The sequence below is a fragment of the Macaca mulatta genome, chromosome 6 (genome assembly GCF_049350105.2).
Source record: "Macaca mulatta isolate MMU2019108-1 chromosome 6, T2T-MMU8v2.0, whole genome shotgun sequence".
In the NCBI taxonomy this organism is placed as follows: Eukaryota; Metazoa; Chordata; class Mammalia; order Primates; family Cercopithecidae; genus Macaca; species Macaca mulatta.
Genome location: NC_133411.1, coordinates 111,212,338 through 111,233,719, shown reverse-complemented (window position 1 = coordinate 111,233,719; position 21,382 = coordinate 111,212,338). Strand labels below are relative to the sequence as shown.

At 35.9% G+C, this 21,382-nt stretch overlaps 1 protein-coding gene across 4 annotated transcripts in view; it reads left to right on the top strand.

Annotated features, from left to right (window-relative positions):
* Window positions 1-21,382, top strand: part of SLCO6A1 (solute carrier organic anion transporter family member 6A1) — a 139,825-nt gene that overhangs the window by 58,758 nt on the left and 59,685 nt on the right. For 3 of the 4 annotated variants that reach the window (XM_078005076.1, XM_078005075.1, XM_001095830.4), the window contains one exon: window positions 10,571-10,715. The exons of the other annotated variant lie outside the window; for it this stretch is intronic. In XM_078005076.1, the coding sequence (XP_077861202.1) occupies window positions 10,571-10,715 (145 nt within the window). The remainder of the gene's footprint in view (window positions 1-10,570; window positions 10,716-21,382) is intronic. 4 annotated transcript variants of the gene reach the window in all.

Below are 21,382 nucleotides of genomic sequence, written 5' to 3'. Positions count from 1 at the left end.
ATAGCCCACACACTCTTTTTACTTCCAAACAACTTCACTAGCTCCCCAGCAATGCTTATTCACAAGGATGAAATGGCTGAAATGACAGAATTCAGAATCTGCATGGAAATGAAGATTTTAGATATTCAGAAGAATGCTGAAACCCATCCCAAGGAATATAAGGAATCCAGTAAAATGATGGAAGTGATGAAAGATGAAGTAGCAATTTTAAGAAAGAACCAAATCTAGATGATATAGCTGAAAAATTCACTACAAGAATTTCATAACATAATCTGGAGTATTATTGGTTGAGGAAAGAATCTCAGAGCTTGGAGACCAGTGGTTTGAATTAATTCAGACAAAAACGAAAAAGAATTTTACAAAATGAACAAAACCTCAAAGAAATATGAGGTTATGTTAATAGACCAAATCTATGACTCACTGGCATCCCTGAAAGACAGGGAGAAATAACAAGCAACTTGGAAAACATATTTGAGGATATTGTCCACAAAAATTTCCCCAATCTCACTAGGGAGGTCAATATAAAGATCTGGAAATTCAGAGTACCCTTGTGAGATATTATACAAGATAACTATCCCCAAGAGACATAGTTATCAGATCCTCCAAGGTCAATGCAAAATAAAAAACACTAAAGGCAGCTAGAGTGAAGGGAAAGATCACGTACAAAGGGAACCCCATCAGGCTAACAGTAGACCTGTCAGCAGATACTCTACAACCAGAAGAGACAGGGGGTCTATATTCAGGAATTTTAAAGAAAAGAAATTAGAACCAAGAATTTCATACCCAACCAAACTAAGTGTCATAAGCCAAGGAGAAATAAAATCCATTTTAGACAAACAAATGCCAAGGGAATTTGTTACCAGCAGGCCTGCCTTAGAAGAAGTTCCTAAGGGGATGCTAAACATGGACACGAAACACCATTACTGACCACCACAAAAGTACACTCAAGTACATGGACTATTGACACTATAAAGCAAATACACAATCAAGTCTACACAACAACCAGCTAACCACACAATGATAGGATCAAATCCACACATGTGAATATTAACCTTGAACAGAAATGGATTATAGCTCCCACTTAAAAGGCACAGACTGTCAAGTTGGATAATGAAGCAAGACCTAACTGTATGCTATCTTCAAGAGACCCATCTCACATGCAAGGACACCCATAGGCTCAAAGTAAAAGGATGGAGAAATATCTATCAAGCAAATGGAAAGCAAAAAAGAGCAGGGATTGCTGTTCTTATTTCAGACAAAACCAACTTTAAACCAACAATAATCAAAAAGGACAAAGTAGGGCATTACATAATGATAAAGGGCACAATTCATCAAGAAGATCTAACTCCCCTAAATATATATGCAAACAACACTGGAATGCCCAGACTCATAAAAAAGAAGTTCTTAGAGACTTATGAAGAGACTTAGATAACTACACAATAATAGTGGGATACTTCAACACCCCACTGACAGTATTGGACAGATCACTGACGCAGAACACTAACAAAGATATTTGGGACCTAAACTTGACACTTGACCAAATGTACCTAATGGACATCTATGGAACACTCCATCTAACCAAAACAAAATATATATTCTTCTCATCTGCACATGGTACATCCTCTAAAATTGACCACACAATCAGCCATAAAGCAATTCTTAACAAATTCAAATAAAATGAAATCATACCAACTGCACTGTCAAACAACAGTGCAATGAAAATAGAAATCGACATCAAGAAGATCTCTCAAAACCATACAATTACATGGAAATTAAACAATCTGCTCCTGAATGACTTTTGGGTAAACAATAAAATTAAGGCAGAAAAAGAAATTCTTTGAAAGTAATGAAAACAAAGATACAACATACCAGAATCTCTGGAACACAACTAAAACATTGTTAAGAAGGAAGTTTATAGTGCTAAACACTCACATAAAAAAAGTTACAATATCTCAAATTAACAATCTAACATCACACCTAGGGAAACTTTAAAAACAAGAACAAACCAACTCCAAAAGTAGCAGAAGAAAAGAAGGAAACAAAATCAGAGCTGAACTGAACAAAACAAAGATGAGAAAAACCATAAAAAGATCAATGAAACAAAACGTTTGTTCTTAGAAAGAATAAATAAGATTGATAGACCATTAACTAGAAAAATAAAGAAGAAAAGAGACAAGATATAAATAAACACCATCAGAAATGACAAAGGGGAAATTACCACCAACCTCCCAGTTATACAAAAACCCTCAGAAACTATTACAAACACCGCTATGTACATAGACTAGAAAATCTGGAAGAAACGGATAAATTTCAGGAAGTATACAACCTCCTAAGATTGAACCAGGAAAAAAATGAAACCTTGAACAGACAAGTATTGAGATCCAAAATTGAATCAATTATTAAAAAAACACCAATGAACCAGAAAAGACTGCATGAGACAGATTGACAGCCAAATTCTACTAGACACATAAAGAAGAGCTGATAACCAATCCTGCTGAAACTAGTCTAAAAAAATCAAGGGGGAGGGACTCCTCCTTAACACATTCTATGAGGCCAAAATCATTCTGATACCAAAACCTGGCAGAGACACAAATGAAATAAGAATGCTTCAGGCCAATATCCCTGATGAACATAGATGCAAACATTCTCAACAAAATACTAGCAAACTGAATCCAGGTGCACATCAAAAAACGAAACCACCACAATTGAGTAGGCTTTATTTCTGGGATGCGAGGTTGGTTCAACATACACAAATCACTAAACATGATTCACCACATAAACAGAACTAAAAACAAAAGCACGTGATCATCTCAATAGATGCAGAAAATCCTTTTGATAAAGTTCAATATCCTTTTGGGTTAAAAACTTTCAACAGGGCCGGGCGTGGTGGCTCACGCCTATAATCCCAGCACTTTGGGAGGCCGAGTTGGTGAATCACGAGGTCAGGAGTTTGAGACCAGTCTGGCCAACATGGTGAAACTCTATCTCCACCAAAAATACAAAAAATTAGCAGGGCGTAGTGGCTGGTGCCTGTAATCCCAGTCACTCAGGAGACAGGCAGGAGAATCACTCGAACCCAGAAGGTAGAGGTTGCAGTGAGCCAAGATCACTTCACTGTGATCTCCAGCCCGGGTGACAGACTAAGACTCTGTCTCAAGGCAGAAAGAAAAAAAAAAAAGAAACAACTTTCAACAAACTAGGCATTTAAGGTACATACCTCAAAATAATAAAGAGTCATCTATGACAAACCCATAACCAACATCATACTGAATGGGCAAAAGCTAGAAATATTCCCCTTTGAAAACTGGAACAAGACAAGGATGTCCTTTCTTACCACTCTTATTCAACGCAGTATTGGAAGTCCTGGCCAGAGCAATCAGACAAGAGAAAGAAATAAAGGGCATCCAAATAGGAAGAGAGGAAGTCAAACTGATTTTCTTTACAGATAATATAATACTATACCTAGAAAGCCCCATAGTATCTTCCCAGTGGCTCCTAGATTTCATAAACAACTTCAGCAAAGTTTCAGGATACAAAATCAGTGTACAGAAATCAGTAGCATTTCTCTACACCAATAATGTCCAAGCTGAGAGCCAAATCAAGAATGCAATCCCATTCACGATAGCCACAAAAAGACTAAATACCTAGGAATACAACTAACCAGGATGTTGAAAGATCCATACAAGGAGAACTATAAAACGCTGCTGAAAGAAATCAAAGACAACACAAACAAACGGAAAAATATTCCATACTCATGAATAGGAAGAATCAATATAGTTAAAATGGCCATTCTGCCCCAAGCTATTTACAGATTTAATACTATTCCTAATGAACTATCAATGACATTTTTCACAGAATTAGTAAAAAAAAAAAAAAAAATTCTAGAATTCATTTGGAACATCATCAACAACAAAAACCCTGAAGAGCAAAAGCAATCCTAAGCAAAAAGAGCAAAGCTGGAGGATGACACTACCCAACTTCAGAATATACTACAAGGCTCCTAAAACAACATGGTACTGGCACATAAACAGACACATAGACCAATGGAACAGAATAGAGAACACAGAAATAAAGATGCACACCTACAACCATCTGATCTCCAACAAAGCCACCAAAAACAAGCAATGGGCAAATTACTCCCTGTTCAATAAATGATGCTGGAATAACTGGCTAGCTATATGTGGAATTGAAACTGGACCCCTACCTTTCACCATATAAAAAAATCAACTCAAGATGGATTAAAGATTTACATGTAAGATCTAAAGCATAAAAACCATAGAAGAAAAACCATAGGAGCTAAACAATGAGTACACATGGACACAAAGAAGGGAACAATAGTCACTGGGGTCTATTTGAAGGTACAGGGTGAGAGATGGGTGAGCCCTGAAAAAACCTACCTATTGAGTATTATTCTGATTATCTGAGTGACAAAATTTTCTGAAACTACACCCTCTTATGACATGCAATTTACCCATGTAACAAACCTAAAATGAAAGCTGAAAACAAAATGAAAGAAAACAAAATTATAGTTATCACTTGTATTTAAGTCAGAACATTTTGTAGTAGTTTTAGTCTCTGAATCATCTCCTAGGTGTGACTCTAAATAAACTGTTTTTTCTGAAAATAAAGGAGGTGAAATGCCAGCAGAGCTAGTCAACAAAAAATTTAAATTTGCAATTAGCAGCATTTTCTAAAGGAGATATTTTATTCTGATGGACAGACTGATGAGCCATTACTTATTTTCCATGGCTAATTATGGGTATTTAGCATAAAGAATCAAAAACAGGTCAAATAAGAAGTTAAATTACACAGTAAAACAAAGACAGCAAAGTGACTTGTTGGTCTCCTCTTTAACTTACGTTTTCCTCCTTTTTGTCTCTAAGGAAAGGTCTTTTACTGGCAGAATCATTGTCTTCTTCCATGCAAACTTGATTAGGATAGGCAGTAAATCAATGCTTGAAAGATAAAATTCTAGAATTAGTTGGAACACTATATGTCCCACCTTCAATGAACCCTGGTTGAGACTCTACAAACCCTTTCCTCCCTACAACATTCCTCTGCTCTTATTTCCTCCTCATTTGTTTCTGACTTCTATTAGAGGACTATCCTGAACTTAAAACTACTTTTCTGCAGCCTTTATACCTTATACTTTATATATTTGCAGATCCTACTCTTATTTTAGACTCTTACTAAGTAAGCACATGTAGGAGTACCTACTCCTAGACCAGAATGAACCTCTTCTCACCTGGAAAAAAACCTTGGTTGTAGACAAATTCTGTGATTAACAAGGGCTACCTAATAGCCACAGTACTGTGAGATAGGGATGGTTGAATAGAACTGTCTGCTACTGTACAACACTATTCTGATTTCTCCCTTTGTATATCAACAGCTGTCAGAATTGAGCCTGAGTTCACTGCATAAAACTCTTTGTACATTTATTTGTATATCTATCTGGCTTTCACCTTTGCCTCTCATATTTATATCAAAGAAAAGAAATAGACTTTTAAAAATGCAGGAAATCCTGGGTATTTTATTGGAAGGGAATCCGTGGCATTCTTAATATTTGCTGTTCTCACAGTCCCTTTCAGAATACAGTGCCCAGAAATATTTCCTTGTGCATCGGTTACCATGCTGTGTATAATGTAGTCTAAATGTTTTAGTCAAAACTGTTATAGTTTTTGGCATCAGCACTTGAGCCCAATAAAGCAATTTTTAGATTACCCCTAAACCTGGGAAATGTCCTAATTTGAGAAAAATGTCCAGTAAGGACACCTTGTTGAAGAGTGACTAATCTAGTCAATTCCTCTTTTGGGAGAAAGTATAAATAAGAGGAAGAGTGGGAAACTCAAACAACACAACTTTGATAAATTGACAGCAAAAGTAAAAGTACAAATGCCATTGAGAAAGAGAAGTAAATATGAAGAAAATAGTCACTAGCTAAAATAGACCTAGATGAATACACAATAAGGAAACAGAAGTAAGTTGAATATCTGGGTCTTTGAAGCAATTAAGATTTACTCTGAATGATGTCTCATTTCTTTTTTTCTTTCTTTTTTTGAGACGGAGTTGCACTCTGTCACCAGGCTGGAGTGCAGTGGCGCGATCTCGGCTCACTGCAACCTCTGCCGTCTGGGTTCCCACCATTCTCCTGCCTCAGCCTCCCGAGTAGCTGGGACTACAGGTGCCCGCCACCACGCCTGGCTAATTTTTTGTATTTTTAGTAGAGACGAGGTTTCACAGTGTTAGCCAGGATTGTCTCCATCTCCTGACCTTGTGATCCGCCCGCCTTGACCTCTCAAAGTGCTGGGATTACAGGTGTGAGCCACCGCGCCCGGCCTAATTTTTGTATTTTTAGTAGAGACGGGGTTTCTCTACCATGTTGGCCAGGCTGGTCTCGAACTCCGGACCTCGTGATCCACCCGCCTCGGCCTGCCAAAGTGCTGGGATGACAGCCGTGAGCCACTGCGCCCAACCTGTTGTCTCATTTCTTTATGAATACTGAATTGTTTAGCTACTGAGAAAGTGTATTAGTTTTCTTACTTTTATATTTAACCTTATGATAAATTGCATCAGTGGAATTAACAGTGTCTGTTCCTTTTAATCTAAAAGAGCTTAAACACAAAAATTATCTAGTGCAGTGATTCTGTGTGATTTCCAGACCAATAACGTCAACATCACGTGGGAATTTATTAGAAATGCAAATTCTCAGGCCCTACTCCAGACTCCAGATTCAGACATCTGGAATGGGAGCTGCGATCTGTGTTTTATACCACGCAGATAATTCAAGGCACGCTAAAGTTTGCGAACAACAAATCTCGTAATCCAGTGCAATCCTTTAATTGTATAAATTAAGAAATTAATGTATATTTTCACTGGACACTTGCTATGTGCCAGAAGTTGTATTAAACCACTACAAATATTCAATTCTCATAACCACTCAGAAAAAATAGACAGTATTGTTTCTATTTTACAGGTAGTGAACCAGTAATTTAAAGAGAATGAGTAATTTTTCCAAAAAAAAAAAAAAATGCTATGCACACACATACACACACAGACACACATATCTATTACTGGTGGCTTAACTGAGGCTAAGAGCATAAGAATAAGTGTTGTATTTGACTCTAAATCCAGAAATCTGCCTAGGGTAATATAATATTTCCTAAAAATGAGATACGGAGAAACTGTGATTTGCTTGTTGATGCTCCAAAAATCAGTTCCAGGGCCAAGATTAAAAACTAGATTTGTTTCTTATTCTGCCTGTTGCAGCTAGTACAGACCGATATTTTTATATAAAATCATAGAATATAGCTATAACTCTCATTAGGGTAGGTGTGCTTAATATTCAGTTCTCAATAATTATTTTAAAATAAATGAATAAATAACATTTGTGAATTAGAAGAACCTATGAAAAAAAGCTGTAATTCTCTAGTTAATATTTGAATCTACTACATAAAATAATAGAAAATAAAGGTAAAGTAAAAAACTATAGAATAAATAAAAATAATCACCTACACTTAAAATTAGATAATAAAGTAAAAAGTAATCACAAAACTCTAATTCAGAAATTTATTCAGAGATGCTAAAAATCTTCATGAAAAAATTAAAACTTTATACAACATTATTAAAGATGACTGGGATAAATTGATAGATAAACCATGATAATGTTTAAAATGACAGTCTTCATACAGGTTAGTTTTTCCTTAAATAATCTATGAATCCAATGCAAGTATAATCAACACTACGGCAAAAAAAATTTTTTTTTAAGAAAATGAGAAACTGATTATAAAATTTGTATGTCAGAATAAGGGAAGGGATAGCTAAAATGAAGCGCACTGGGCCAATTTCACTACAAAAACCACAGTAGTAAAAACACTGTAGCATTTCCTTAATAAAGATTAATAGATCAATGTAACAGAACTGAGAATTCAGCAACAGATTAAATATTATACATAAGAACTTGCTATGTGATAAAAGAGTCACTGCAAAGATAATTGTTCAGTAGATGTGATAGCCAATTTGGCTATTTATGAAAAAATGACCATGGATTTCTACCTCATATTATGTACAAAGGTAATTTCCAGGTTAATAAAATGTGATTAGATAAAACACAGTTCATGTTAAAAATGAAAGAAATACCTTTGTGGCATAGACGTGGGAAAATGTTAAGCAAGATTGCAATAGTATTAAATATGAATTCAAACTTTATGGATTAGATATATCAGGTCAAGGATTTCTGTTCTGTGAAAGAAACTGTAGACCACATTAATAAATGGGTGACAGATATCTAAATCCAAGTGATTAATGTTTAGAATTAACAAGGAATTTTTAGAAAATCTACCCCCGAATTTCAGGAAGCCTAACAGATAGAAAGAGCCAGTTCATGCACACAAAAAGAATCCCAAATAGCTAAAAATTGTGCAAAGAAAGTTTCAATTAGATTTGAAATTAGAGAAATAGGAAATAAAGCATAGCGGTACTACTTTATACTTGTTACCATGGCAACATTTTGGAAGCCAGCTAATAATATCAAGTGTTTGTGATTATTTGAGGTATACTAGTTATCTACTGCTGCATAATAAACTACCCTATAACTTAGTAGCTTAAAACAATATAAAATATATTTTGCTCATGAAAATGCAATTTGGACAGGACTTGTCCTTCTCAACTATACTTAGGGTCAACTAGAGCAGCAGTCCCCAACATTTTTGGCACCAGGGACCAGTTTTGTGGAAAACATTTTTTCCAGGGTGGAGGCGCTGGTTTTGGGATGATTCAAACTCATGGCCTTTATTGTGCACTTTATTTCTATTTATTATTACATACTCACCATAATGTAGAATCAGTGGGAGCCCTGAACTTGTTTTCCTGCCACTAGACCATCCCATCTGGGGGTGATGGGAGACAGTGACAGATAAACAGGTATTAGATTCTCATTGGGATCGCACAACCTAAATCCCTCGCATGTGCAGTTCACAATAGGGTTTGTGCTCCTTCGAGAATTTAATGCCGCTGCTGATCTAACAGGAGGCAGAGCGCAGCTTGGCCCCCTCGCCTGCCACTCACCTCCTGCTGCACAGTTTGTTTCCTAACAGGCCATGGATCAGACTCTTACTCTTTCTACAGAGGCTGGGAATCCCTGAGCTAGAGTGATCAAAGTCTGGAGAATGGAACCATCTGAAGGTGTGTTTGCTCTATAGTTTTTTGATACTGTCTGTTTGCTAGAATACCCACACATCTCCTCTGCATCTCTCTTGGGCTTTTTTACAACATGGTGACTGAGTCCCAAGGCAAGGGTTCTGAGAGTGTGAAAGATCCCAGCAAAAGTCATATTTTCATTTTATGACCCAACCTCAGAAGTCATGTAGCATTATTCGTTTTGTTGTGACAATTAGAAGGCCTTTCCAAGTTTAATGACCTTTTTATGAGGAAATGACATAGTTCTGGATGGGCATGCTAAACCATAAAGATTTCTTTGATAACTTTTAGAAAGCACAAGCTAAATGAAGAAAATGAAACACTACCATCATCGTGGTGGTATAGTCACTGTAGTGAAACCTGATACATTCTGGAGAACAATCTGGAGAAATAGTGGAATAAAGTATGCTAAATCCTTATGTCCTACGAATTCCTTTCTTGGATATATATTTCTAGAGACACTCCATCATTGGATCTTAAGGTACATGCACAGCGATGTTTAATATAGCCTAGTTTGTGATAGTAGGGAGTTGAAGGCAAGACGAATATTTAATCCTATGTGAATGAATAAATATGGAAGAATCACACTATGTAAAATTAGATAGCATTCAGAAGTTGAACTAGTTGAGTTTGCAGACTATGATCACACCTAACAGGGATGTTTAGGGCCAGAAAAAGAAAATTTAAATAAATTAAAAATATATAAACATAAAATAGCACTAAATATATTTTCAATGAGATATGCATAAACAAGGAAATACAGAAACTAATTTGAAAGTTAGTATTTTACTATCTTTTTAATTACTCTGTGTAGTATAATAGATAATGATAAACCATCACATCTTAATAAGTCTTCTAAATAATTTCCACAAGTTTACCAAAATGCAAAATTTAAATAACTTAATTCTTTGTATAGGTAGATTTCCAGGAGTAAAATATAAAACATTTTCTGCAGCCCTACTGGTTTTTCATGAGTATTGCTTAAATTTTCTTTGTTTTGTGTTTTAGTTGAATAAAAAAGACTTGCTTAAAACAATAAGTAGACAAGAAAAAGTAAAGATAAAATTCTAGATATATGGTTAATAATTTACCTATTTTTCTCTAATCTTTACAAAAAAAATTCCAAGCCCATAAATACAAATTAAAGTAGTATGAAGAGCAAATCAAAATTTAAATTGTCAAAAATAACCTTACTTTCATAGAATTTGTATATTGATGAATCATAGATTGCTGTTAGGATCTATCTTATCTATCTATCTATCCATCTATCATCTATCATCTATCTATCATCTATCATTAACATTTGATTCTGTCTGTCTCTTTCTCTTTATCTAACAAAATAAAATAATTGATACATAACTTATTTTTATTTCAGATTCTGATGAAAAATCCAGTGCTAATATGCCTATCTCTGTCAAAAGCTACAGAATATTTAGTTATTATTGGAGCTGCTGAATTTTTGCCTATATATTTAGAAAATCAGTTTATGTTAACACCCCCTGTGGCAACTATACTTGCAGGTAGAGTTACCTTCTTATTGTGTCATTTCAAAAATTTTTCATTGTCTTATTTATGTACCTATGAAATATGAAATATATGAAATAAATAAAAATATAAAGAATTATATACCTAGGTATGATTTGTGCAAATTTTACAAATATGAGCACTCTGCCATCATAGTGTCAATATTTTTGACATATAAATCCTAGTAAAACCTCTGTATTTCTCCTTCATCCCATTTATCTTCATTGCTTTTCACAGGTAATCACTCTTCTGAAGTCAGAGTGAATCATTCCCATGTATGTTTGTACATCTTTACTGCGTATGTGCTTGTCTATATACATCGATTTCTAAAATTTATATATCACTTTATACATACTCTTCTGCAGCTTATTTTTTCATCAGAAATTATGTTCTTTAGATTTGTGTTGATCTATATATATTTAATGCATTTCAGTTTGCTATTTTATTTTATGATTCTATTTTATGAATATACTATTGTTTATTTATTATCCAGTTAATGGATATGTTGTTGCCTCCCACTTTTTCTCTCTTCCAACCAATGCAGTAATGAATAGGTTTGTTGATATCTCCTTCTGTACATTTGTAAAAGTTGATCTAAGTTTAGACATTGAAGGGAAATTGCTATTGTGTACATTTACAATCTTATGAGATATCGAGAATTGGCTCTCCAAAATAGGTTGCAAATAGAATTAAATGTTTTAACGTTTTAGCATTAATGAGAAAGTTGTAAAGTAACGATTTATTTTAGGGTGTAAGAGGTAGAAGATGCATCCACTAATTTTTAGGATAACAAATAAAGTAGTAGTAAGAGACTATATTAATAGGAAAAATTTAATTAATTAAAAAAAGAAAGGAAAGACAGAAAACAAAAAGCATGTGGGCAAAATAGAAAAAAAATAAGATGTGCAGAAATCCTGAGTATAAATCTAAACCTTTTATGGAGTACATTTTTTTTTTATAAAAGGCTGACTTTTTTATGACTGACTGAAAATTGTGCAAAAAGCCAAAATAGATCAGCTTTCAAGGGCCATAATGACATATCTTTTTTGTGAGCACACCAGGTTTGGGGCACTCTGATTAATAGAATTGGCAGAACTTGAGGAGTAAATTCATTCCATGTATTTCTTATTGTATTAAATAAGGCTATTATTAATGGATTCCAACCACCAGGGTAAGGCTACATGCTGTACTGACTTTAACCATCCCCTCAAGGTCCTGGATCTAGCCAGCTGAATAAATCCTTAAGCCATCAAGGTCTATCTTAAAAAATCAAGTGGCTTTCTCCGTAAGTTTCTCTACTGACCTTTCCACTTAGCCTGAGATATCAAAGTATAACAGAATACATTAGCAATTGCAAATTCTACCTTGGCAAGAATGAAATTTGCGGTAATTTTATCATCTATAATAATATTGATCAGTGAGTGAGGCTGACCAGAGTGCTTTCCAGGAATGAGGTGGTGCCATTGATTATTTCAAGTAAAGTCACAGATAAATTTTGCCCTATAGTTTCTAATTGCATTACCTATCATAAAGATGACTTCAGTAGGCTGCGTATGAATAACATACCACTAATCTTGCTGAGAAGCTCCCCTGAGTAACTGAGCATAACTTCATATTAGAGAAATTTCTAATCTTTGAAGAGTTATACGATCTGCTGGTGGTGATGTAAACACTTGATGATCTTTTATGACCACCCCTATGTTCTTGAATCTATCACTTCCATTTAACAAGTAAGGCTTGTCAAATAGTTATGAGCCTGATTTAGTTCATCCCAAAATGAGAATGTAAGTTCACAAAGTCAAAAGATTGCTGTAAGTTAGGACTTTGGTTTTGACAAGATGGCAGTAGTAAGCTAGTAGTTGCTTTTCAAATGGTAGCTGATTTAGGGAGTCAATGAGTGTTATACAACAGCTGTTTCTGAATGGAGCCTATATCTTTTATCTAGAGCCTCCAGTCCACGAAATTATCAGTCATGGAGATTTGTAGCTCATGGGGATCATTAAATTTCTAGCATCTCAAAGAAGAGAGTATGCCACAGCTTGCTTATCAGCTTCAATGTAGGTTTGTGAATTACACTCACTGTAAGTTAGCTGTTATAAAAGACAAGTAGAATGCCCATCTACCATCTCTGACACCCAGAGTCCAAAGTGACATTAAGTTCCCTTTTGGTTGGGGGGAAATGAGACATTTTTTTTTTGCTTGACTTCCAGAGTAATTGAGCCTTGTGAATCTGTTTGCATAGTCCCCCAGAAACTTGATGTGCAGTCTTTTGGATTTTGTTGGGATTTATCAGTTACCCTTGCAGGTGAAGATATGATAATACCAAAGTTAGAGCCATTGAGTCTGAGACTTGAGATCCTCTAGCCAGCTGCATATCATCTATCAGTGAAATGTTTAGGCATCAGAAGGTAATGGGAATCACACTAAGTTCTTATGCACCTTCTTGTAGCAAATGGCAGAGCTTTAGCTACTCCTGAGGAATAACTAAAGAATATTACAGTATTCTTACTGTAAAGGTATATTTGTGGTTTTTAAGCATGAATGAGAATTAGTCTTTGTCCTTGGGTGCCAATTAGATATAAAGGAATGTCTTGGCAAAGTCCATTACAGTATATTAAATGTAATCAGTCTGTGTAGTAGATGTGGTTACATCACAATGTCTGAAACCGTCAAAGTTATGAGAGCAATAACTGAATTCAGCAGTAATTAATCCACTGTAAATCTCCAGCTCCAGCTCCTGATAACCTTTTTTTTTTTTGAGATGGAGTTTCACTCTTGTTGCCCAGGCTGGAGTGCAATGATGTAATCGAGGCTCACTGCAACCTCCACCTCCCAGGTTCAAGCGATTCTCCAGCCTCAGCCTTCCAAGTTGCAGGGATTACAGGCATGCACCACCTCGCCCAGCTAATTTTGTATTTTTTCAGTAGAGACAGGGTTTCTCCATGTTGCTCAGTCTGGTCGCAAACTCCTGACCTCAGGTGATCTACCCGCCTTGGCCTCCCAAAGTGCTGGGATTACAGGCCTGAGGCACCACATCTGGTCCTGATAACCTTTTACACTGGCCATGATGTGTGTTGAATGAAATTACTGCATCTCTTACTACCCCTGCTACCTTATATACTCAAAGCTAGGACTTTCCTTTCTCCTTCTGGGATTCTACATTGTTTCTGTTAGACCCTGTGAGAGGAAACAGGGAGGCATGTTGGGTAGCAATTCCTGTGTCCCATTATCACGTCTGGAGTTTAACAGCATTCATAGTATAATATTATAAAATATAAATACTAATTATACATTTAGAAATTGAAGCTACAGCATCAGTATATTAAGGCTATGACAAACATGCATTGAAATTGTCCGGAGTACCACCCACAAGCTTACTTCACATTCTTTCAGGAACGATGAGAGTTCAAAATCTATTCAATGCCTCATCTATGATTTCACACAGGAATTTTATTTGTCTTGGGAAAATCTTTCTAAGAGGGTCATAGCAAAGCTGCTTTATAGCAGTCAGGACACACTACAAAAAAATCTGAGGTCTTTTATTGTCTTAAAATGGATCCAAGATTGGCATGATAGACTGGAAGAGAAACTGGACCTCTAGTCAACCCAGCTATTGGCTGTTTTGTTTAAACAAGAAATTATGTACTGCACTTCATTATGTCCCAAGAAAATCAGCTAAAATGCTGATAATTCACCTGGTGTCTGCTCATGGTGGCTAGAATTTGTTTTTTCTTTTTACACTCAGGGTAATTGCACATTGCTGGAACTGTTATCTGTAACTTGAAAGCAGAAGGAATCTTCTAATAAGAAAAAAAAATTAGAAATAGTTTTTACAGTGAGGTAGTCCTGAAGCTGATGGCCAGATTGACAAGGAAGTTTACTCGCCTAGAGAAGAGTTGATAAGACCTATGGCACTTTCCATGGAGCTGTCTTTAAACCTACTTCAGCTTGCAGCTACAGAAAGCCATGCCTCTGTTAGCATCCCATCATTGTTGCCAAGAGTGCTCAGAACTGTAATGGGTTTGAATTTCATCCTATCTGTAAGCTAACAAGTTAATCTAACTTAGTTTCATGTGTGCTGGAAGAAGACACCAAACTTCTTGGTCAGAGATGAAATAAAGTTTATGACTCACAGCAATAGCAATAATGAGAGTTCCTGCTAGGTTTCTGAGCTCCAATTTCCAAAGGGTGATGTGAAAGGAGGCCAGGTGACATCTATACACAAAATGAGTTGCATTACATGAAAGAAATCTTGAGGTTAGGGAACCCAAGTCTTTTACAGTAGGCAGTAATTATGTTTGTCTTTGGCTCCAGAGGGAGACATAATACTTGATAGAGATTGTCCAGAGGGGACACTCTCTCTGTCTTCCAAAATTCTAAGCAAAGTTTTCCTCTGCTCTAAGTGAAAATATTATCCTTATTATCCAAGGCTTCTCATCATGTAAATATCCTTGAAAAGATAGTTCGGAACAAAGCAGTCAGTGCTTCTGCTTGCAGGATATACAGAAAGTTTTCACCCAATAAATATATTAGTAGTTATGTTAAATATAAATAGTCTAAAGAATGTCAGATTGGGAAAAAGTTTCAATATATGTTACTAACAAGAGGCACTCCTTAAATATGGGAACATGAAAAGGTTGAAAGTGAAAGGATGGACAAAAGATGCAAATGCTAACCAAAAGAGAAGCTTGTGCAACTATAATAATTTTAAATATTGTATCCTTTGAAGAACACAAGAACTATGACAACTCAAAAAGCTGGAATGTCTTCTTTCCTCCAAACAACCTCATTAGCTCCCCCATGGAGGCCAGCACCCCAGTACTTGCTAGCACCCTGCCACAGTCAAAAAGCATGCACTCTGCCATGCTGTCACTGCTGCTGTTGCTGGTGTGTGCAAACAGGATGGATCCCATTGCCACTGCCCTACAAAGTGCTTTGGCTGCCACCATCCATTGGAGTGCTGTGACCAGCAGTCCAGGGGCATCTTGACCCCTCCAGCACAGCATGTTTCTACCTTGAGGAGCCAGAGAACAAAGCCAGTGCCCAATACTGGTCCCCTGGAGTTAGGCCACACAGTCCAGGGGTTCTGAGCTGAGCCTTTGCTTTCTAAAATCTTCCAGAAACAAAGCCAGTTGAATGAACCCACCTTCTACCACAAACAAACCCTCAAGGTCATCAAATAGAATAAAAAAAAAAATCCAAAGGACAGGAACTTCAAGGATTAAAGGAGCATCAGCCCACAAAGATAAAAAAGAAACAGCACAAGAACTCTGACAACTCAAAAGGCCATAAGGTCTTCTTTCCTTCAAACAACCTCACTAGTTCTCCAGCAAGGGACCTTAACCAGCCTTAGATGGCTGAAATTACTGAAATAGAATTCAGAATATGGATAGGAACAAAAATCAAGATTCAGGGGAACATTGAAACTCATTCTAAGGAAGCTAGGAGTCACAAAGTATACAGGATCTGGAAGACAAAGTAGCCAGTATAGAAAAGAACATAACTGACTTGATAGAGATAAAAACACACTATGAGAATTTCATAATGCAATCACAAGTATTAACAGGATAGATCAAGCTGAAGAAATAATCTCAGAGTTTGAAGATTGGGTTTCTGAAACAAGACAGAAAGAAAACATTAAAGAGAAAAGAATAAAAAGAAACAAACAAAATGAACAAAAATATGCAATTATGTAAAGAGACCAAATCTACAATTCATGATCATCCCTGAAAGAGATAGGGAGGATGGAAGCAACTTACAAAACATATTTCAGGATATCATCTATGAGAACTTTCACAACCTATGTAGAGAGGCCAACATTCAAATTTAGAAAATGCAGAGAACCCTCACAAAGTACTTCACAAAAAGATCGTCCCTAAGACATAACCATCAGATTCTCCAAGGTCAAAATGAAAAAAAAAAAAGTTAAAGGCATCTAGAGAGAAAAGGCAGGCCACCTACAAAGGGAAGCTTATTAGCAGACCTATCAGCAGAAACCCTATAAGCGAGACCTCTTAGCAGAAACAGCAGACCTCTCAGCAGAAACCCTACAAGCCAGAAGAGACTGGGGCATATGTTCAGCATTCTTAAAGAAAATAAATTCCAGTCAAGAAATCCATACCCAACCAAACTAAGCTTTATAAGTGAAGTAGAAATAAAATCATTTTCAAGCAAGAAAATTGTGAGGGAGTTTTTTACCACCAGACCTGCCTTACAAGAGCTCCTAAAAAAAGCACTAAATATGGAAAGGAAAGACCATTACCAGTCACTACAAAAATGCACTTAAGTATGTAAACCATCGACAGTATAAAGCAATTATGCAAACAAGTCAGCATAATAAACAGCTAACAATATGATGACAGGATCAAATCCGCATATAACAGTAGTAACCTTGAATGTAAATGGGCTAAATGCCCCAATGAAAAGAAAGAGTGGCAAGCTGAATAGAGAAGCAAGACCCAATGATATGCTATCTTCAAGAAATGTGTCTCACATACAATTACACTACTAGACTCAAAAATAGATGAAGAAAAATCTACCAAGCAAATGGAAACTGAAGGGGAAAATGAACGAAAAAAGAAGGGGTTGCAATTCTAATTTCAGATAAAACAAACTTTAAATAAACAAATATTTTAAAAAACAAAGAGGGGCATTACATAATGGTGAAAGGTTCAATTCAATGAGAAGACCTAACTATCCTGAATATATATGCATTCAACACAGAGACAACCAGATTTATAAATTAAATTCTTAGAGACCTTCAAAGAGCCTTAGACTCCCACCAAATAATAGTGGAAGACTTCAACACCTCACTGACAGTGTTAGAAAGGTTATCAAGGCAGAAAATTAACAAAGATGTTCAAGACCTGAACTCAACACTACACCAAACAGACCTGAGAGGCACCAACAGACATCTTCACCAAAAAACACATGAATATACATTCTTCTCATTGCCACATGGCACACACTCTAAAATCAACCACAAAATCAGATATAAAACAATCCTCAGCAAATGTAAAATGACTGAAATCATACTAACCACTCTCTTGGACCACAGCACAATGAAAATAGAAATCAAACTAAATAAATTGCTCAGAACCATACAATTAAGTGGAAATTAAATGACCCACCCTGAATGACTTTTGGGTAAGTAATGAAATTAAGGTAGAATGAGAACAGAGATATAAAACACCAGAATCTCTGGGATATAGCTAAGGCAGTATGAAGAGGGAAATGTATAACACCACATGTGCTCACATCAAAAAGTTAGAAAAACCTCAATTTAAAAACTAACATCACAACAAAAAGGCTAGAGAAGTAACAGCAAACCAATTCTAAAACTAGAAGAAGACAAGAAATAACCAAATCAGAGATGAACTGAAGGAGATGGAGACACAAAAAAAATTCAAAAGAATGAATCCAATAGTTGATTTTTTGAAAATAAGATAGACTATTACCTAGACAAAGAAGAAAAGAGAGAAGATCCAAATAAACACAATCAGAAGTGATAGAAAGGATATTACCACTGCCCCACAGAAACACAAATAACAAGCAGAGACTCCTATGAGCACCTTTACAAACATGAACTAGAAAATCTAGAAAAAATGAATAAATTCCTGGACACATAAAGCCTCTCAAGACTGAACTAGGAAAATTAAATTCCTGAACAGACCAATATTGAGCTCCAAAACTGAAACAGCGATAAATAGCCTATAAACCAAAAATCCCAGGATTAGATGGATTCACAGTCAAACTCTACCAAATGTACAAAGAAGAGCTGGTATCATTACTACCAAAACTATTCCAACAAATTGAGGAGGGGAGACTCCTCCCCATCTCATTCTATGAGGCCAGAATCATCCTGATTCCAAAACCTGGAAGAGACTCAACAACAATAACAAAAAATATTCAGGCCAATATCCTTGATGAACATATATGTAAAAATCTTCAATACACACTAGCAAATGAATCCAGCTGTACATCAAAAGCTAATCCACCGTGATTAAGTAGGATTTATTCCTCTAATGCAAGGTTGGTTAAACATACACAAGTTAATAAACATGATTTTTCACATAAATAGAACTAAAATCAAAACCACATGATCATCTCAGTAGATGAAAAAATGACTTTCAATAAAATTCAACATCCCTTCATGTTTAAAACTCTCAACAAACTAGGTATTGAAGGAACATACCTAAAAATAATAAGAGCCATCTATGACAAGCCCACAGCCAACATTATACTGAAGGGGGGAAAGCTGGAAGCATTCACCTTGAAAATCAGAACAAGGATGCCCCTCTCACCATTCCTATTTGACATAATATTAGAAGTCCTGGCCAGAACAATCAGGCAAAAGAAAGAAATAAAGGGCATCCACATAAAAAGAGAGGAAACCAAACTATCCCTGTTTGCAAACAACATGATTCTATATCTAGAAAACCCCATAATCTTGGCCTAAAAGCTTCTTAAGCTGATAAACAACATCAGCAAAGTTTCAGATACAAAATCAACACACAAAAATCAATAATATTTCTATACGCCAACAACAGCCAGCTGAGAGCCAAATTAGAAATGCAATTCTATTCACAGTTTCCACAAAAATGACTTAAATACCTAGGAATACAGCTAACCAGGGAATTTACAGATCTTTACAATAAATTGCAAAACACTGCTCAAAGAAATAAGAGATGACACAAACAAATGGGAAAACATCCCATGCTTATGAATGGGAAGAATCAATGTCGTTAAAAATGGCCACACTGCCCAAAGCAGTTTACAGATTCAATGCTATTCCTATTAAACTACCAATGCAGTTCTTCACATAACTAGATAAAGACTATTTTAAAATTCATATGGATCCAAAAAGAGCTCGAATAGCCAACACAATCCTAAGCAAAAGAACAAAGCTGGAGGCAACACGCTACCCAACTTCAGACTATACTACAGTAACCAAAACAGCATCATACTGGTACAAAAACAGACACATAGACCAATGGAAAAGAATAGAGAGCCCAGAAGTAAGGTCATACACCTACAACCATCCGATCTTCAAGAAACCTGAGTAAAACAAGCAATGAAGAAAGGACTCCCTATTCAGTAAATTGTGCTGGTATAACTGGCAGGCCATATGCAGAAGGTTGAAACTGGACTCCCTCTTTATACGTATACAAAAAAATCAACTCGAGATGGATTAAAGACTTAAATGTAAAACCCAAAACTATAAAAACCCTAGAAGAAAACCTCGGGAATACCATTCTGCACATAGGAACTGGCAAAGATTTTAGGACAAAAACTCCAAAAGCCATTGCAACAAAAGTAAAAATTTACAAATGGGATCTAATTAAACTTATGAGCATCTACACAGCAAAAAAGCTATCAACAGAGTAAACCAGACAATCTACAGAATGGGAGAAAATATTTCCAAGGTAAGCATCTGACAAAGGTCTAAAATCCAGCATCTATAAGGAGCTTAAACAAACTTAGAAGAAAAAGAAAGTCCCATAATAAAGGGGGTATAGGACATAAACAGACACTTCTCAAAAGAAGACATACATGTGGCCAACAGTCACATGAAAAAAAAACCTCAGTATTACTTATCATTAGAGAAATGCAAATCCAAACCACAACGAGATACCATCTCACACCATTCAGAATGGCTATTACTAAAAAGTCAAAACATAACAAGTGCTGACGAGGTTGAAGAGAAAAGGGAATGTTTATACACTGTTGGTGGGAGTGTAAATTAGTTCAACCATTGTGGAAAGCAGTGTGGTGATCCCTCAAAGAGCTAAAGACAAAACTACCATTTGATGCAGCAATCTCATTACTGGATATATACACAAAGGAATATACATTTTTCTATCAGAAAAACACATGCACACATATGTTCATCCTAGCACTATTCACAATAGCAGAGACATGGAAGCTAAATAAAAACCCATAGACACAAAGAGAACAACAGACACAGAAGCCTACCTGAGGTTGGGAGGTGGTAGGATGGAGATGATCAGAAAAATAACTATTGGGTACTAAGCTTTGTACCTAGGTGATGAGATAATCTGTATAACAAACCTTCGTGACACATTTACCTACATAACAACCTGCATATGTATCCCTGAACCTAAAATGAAAGTAATATGTCCTTTAGCAGCTTATACAATTATTTTCTTTATTCTTGATGTTATGAAGATTTCCTACCTTCTTATCTGTAAGGGTGACTTTTTTATTGCTTCTCAGTAGTTGGAGTGTACATTTATTTCCCAGGCTAAAATTTCATTAATTATGTAAATTTTTTATCCTCAGCTATAATTTTTCAAACATTGTTTTTCTGGTATTACTTGTATTGCTTTTTTCACAACTGCTATAAACCTTTTTGTGGAGCTTATTTATTTTTATTATCTTTTTTTCAAGAACTATTTTTTGAACAATTTTAGATTTACAGAAATATCTTGAAGACAGAAGATAATATAAAGAATTTCTGGCCAGGTGTGGTGGTTCATGCTTGTCATCTCAGCACTTTGGGAGGCTGAGGTGGGTGAATCACTTGTCAGGAGTTCAAGAGCAGCCTGGCCAACAAGGCAAAACCCAATCTCTACTAAAAATACAAAAATTAGTATGGTGGTACAGTGGGGCACGCCTGTAATCCCAGCTACTCAAGAGGCTA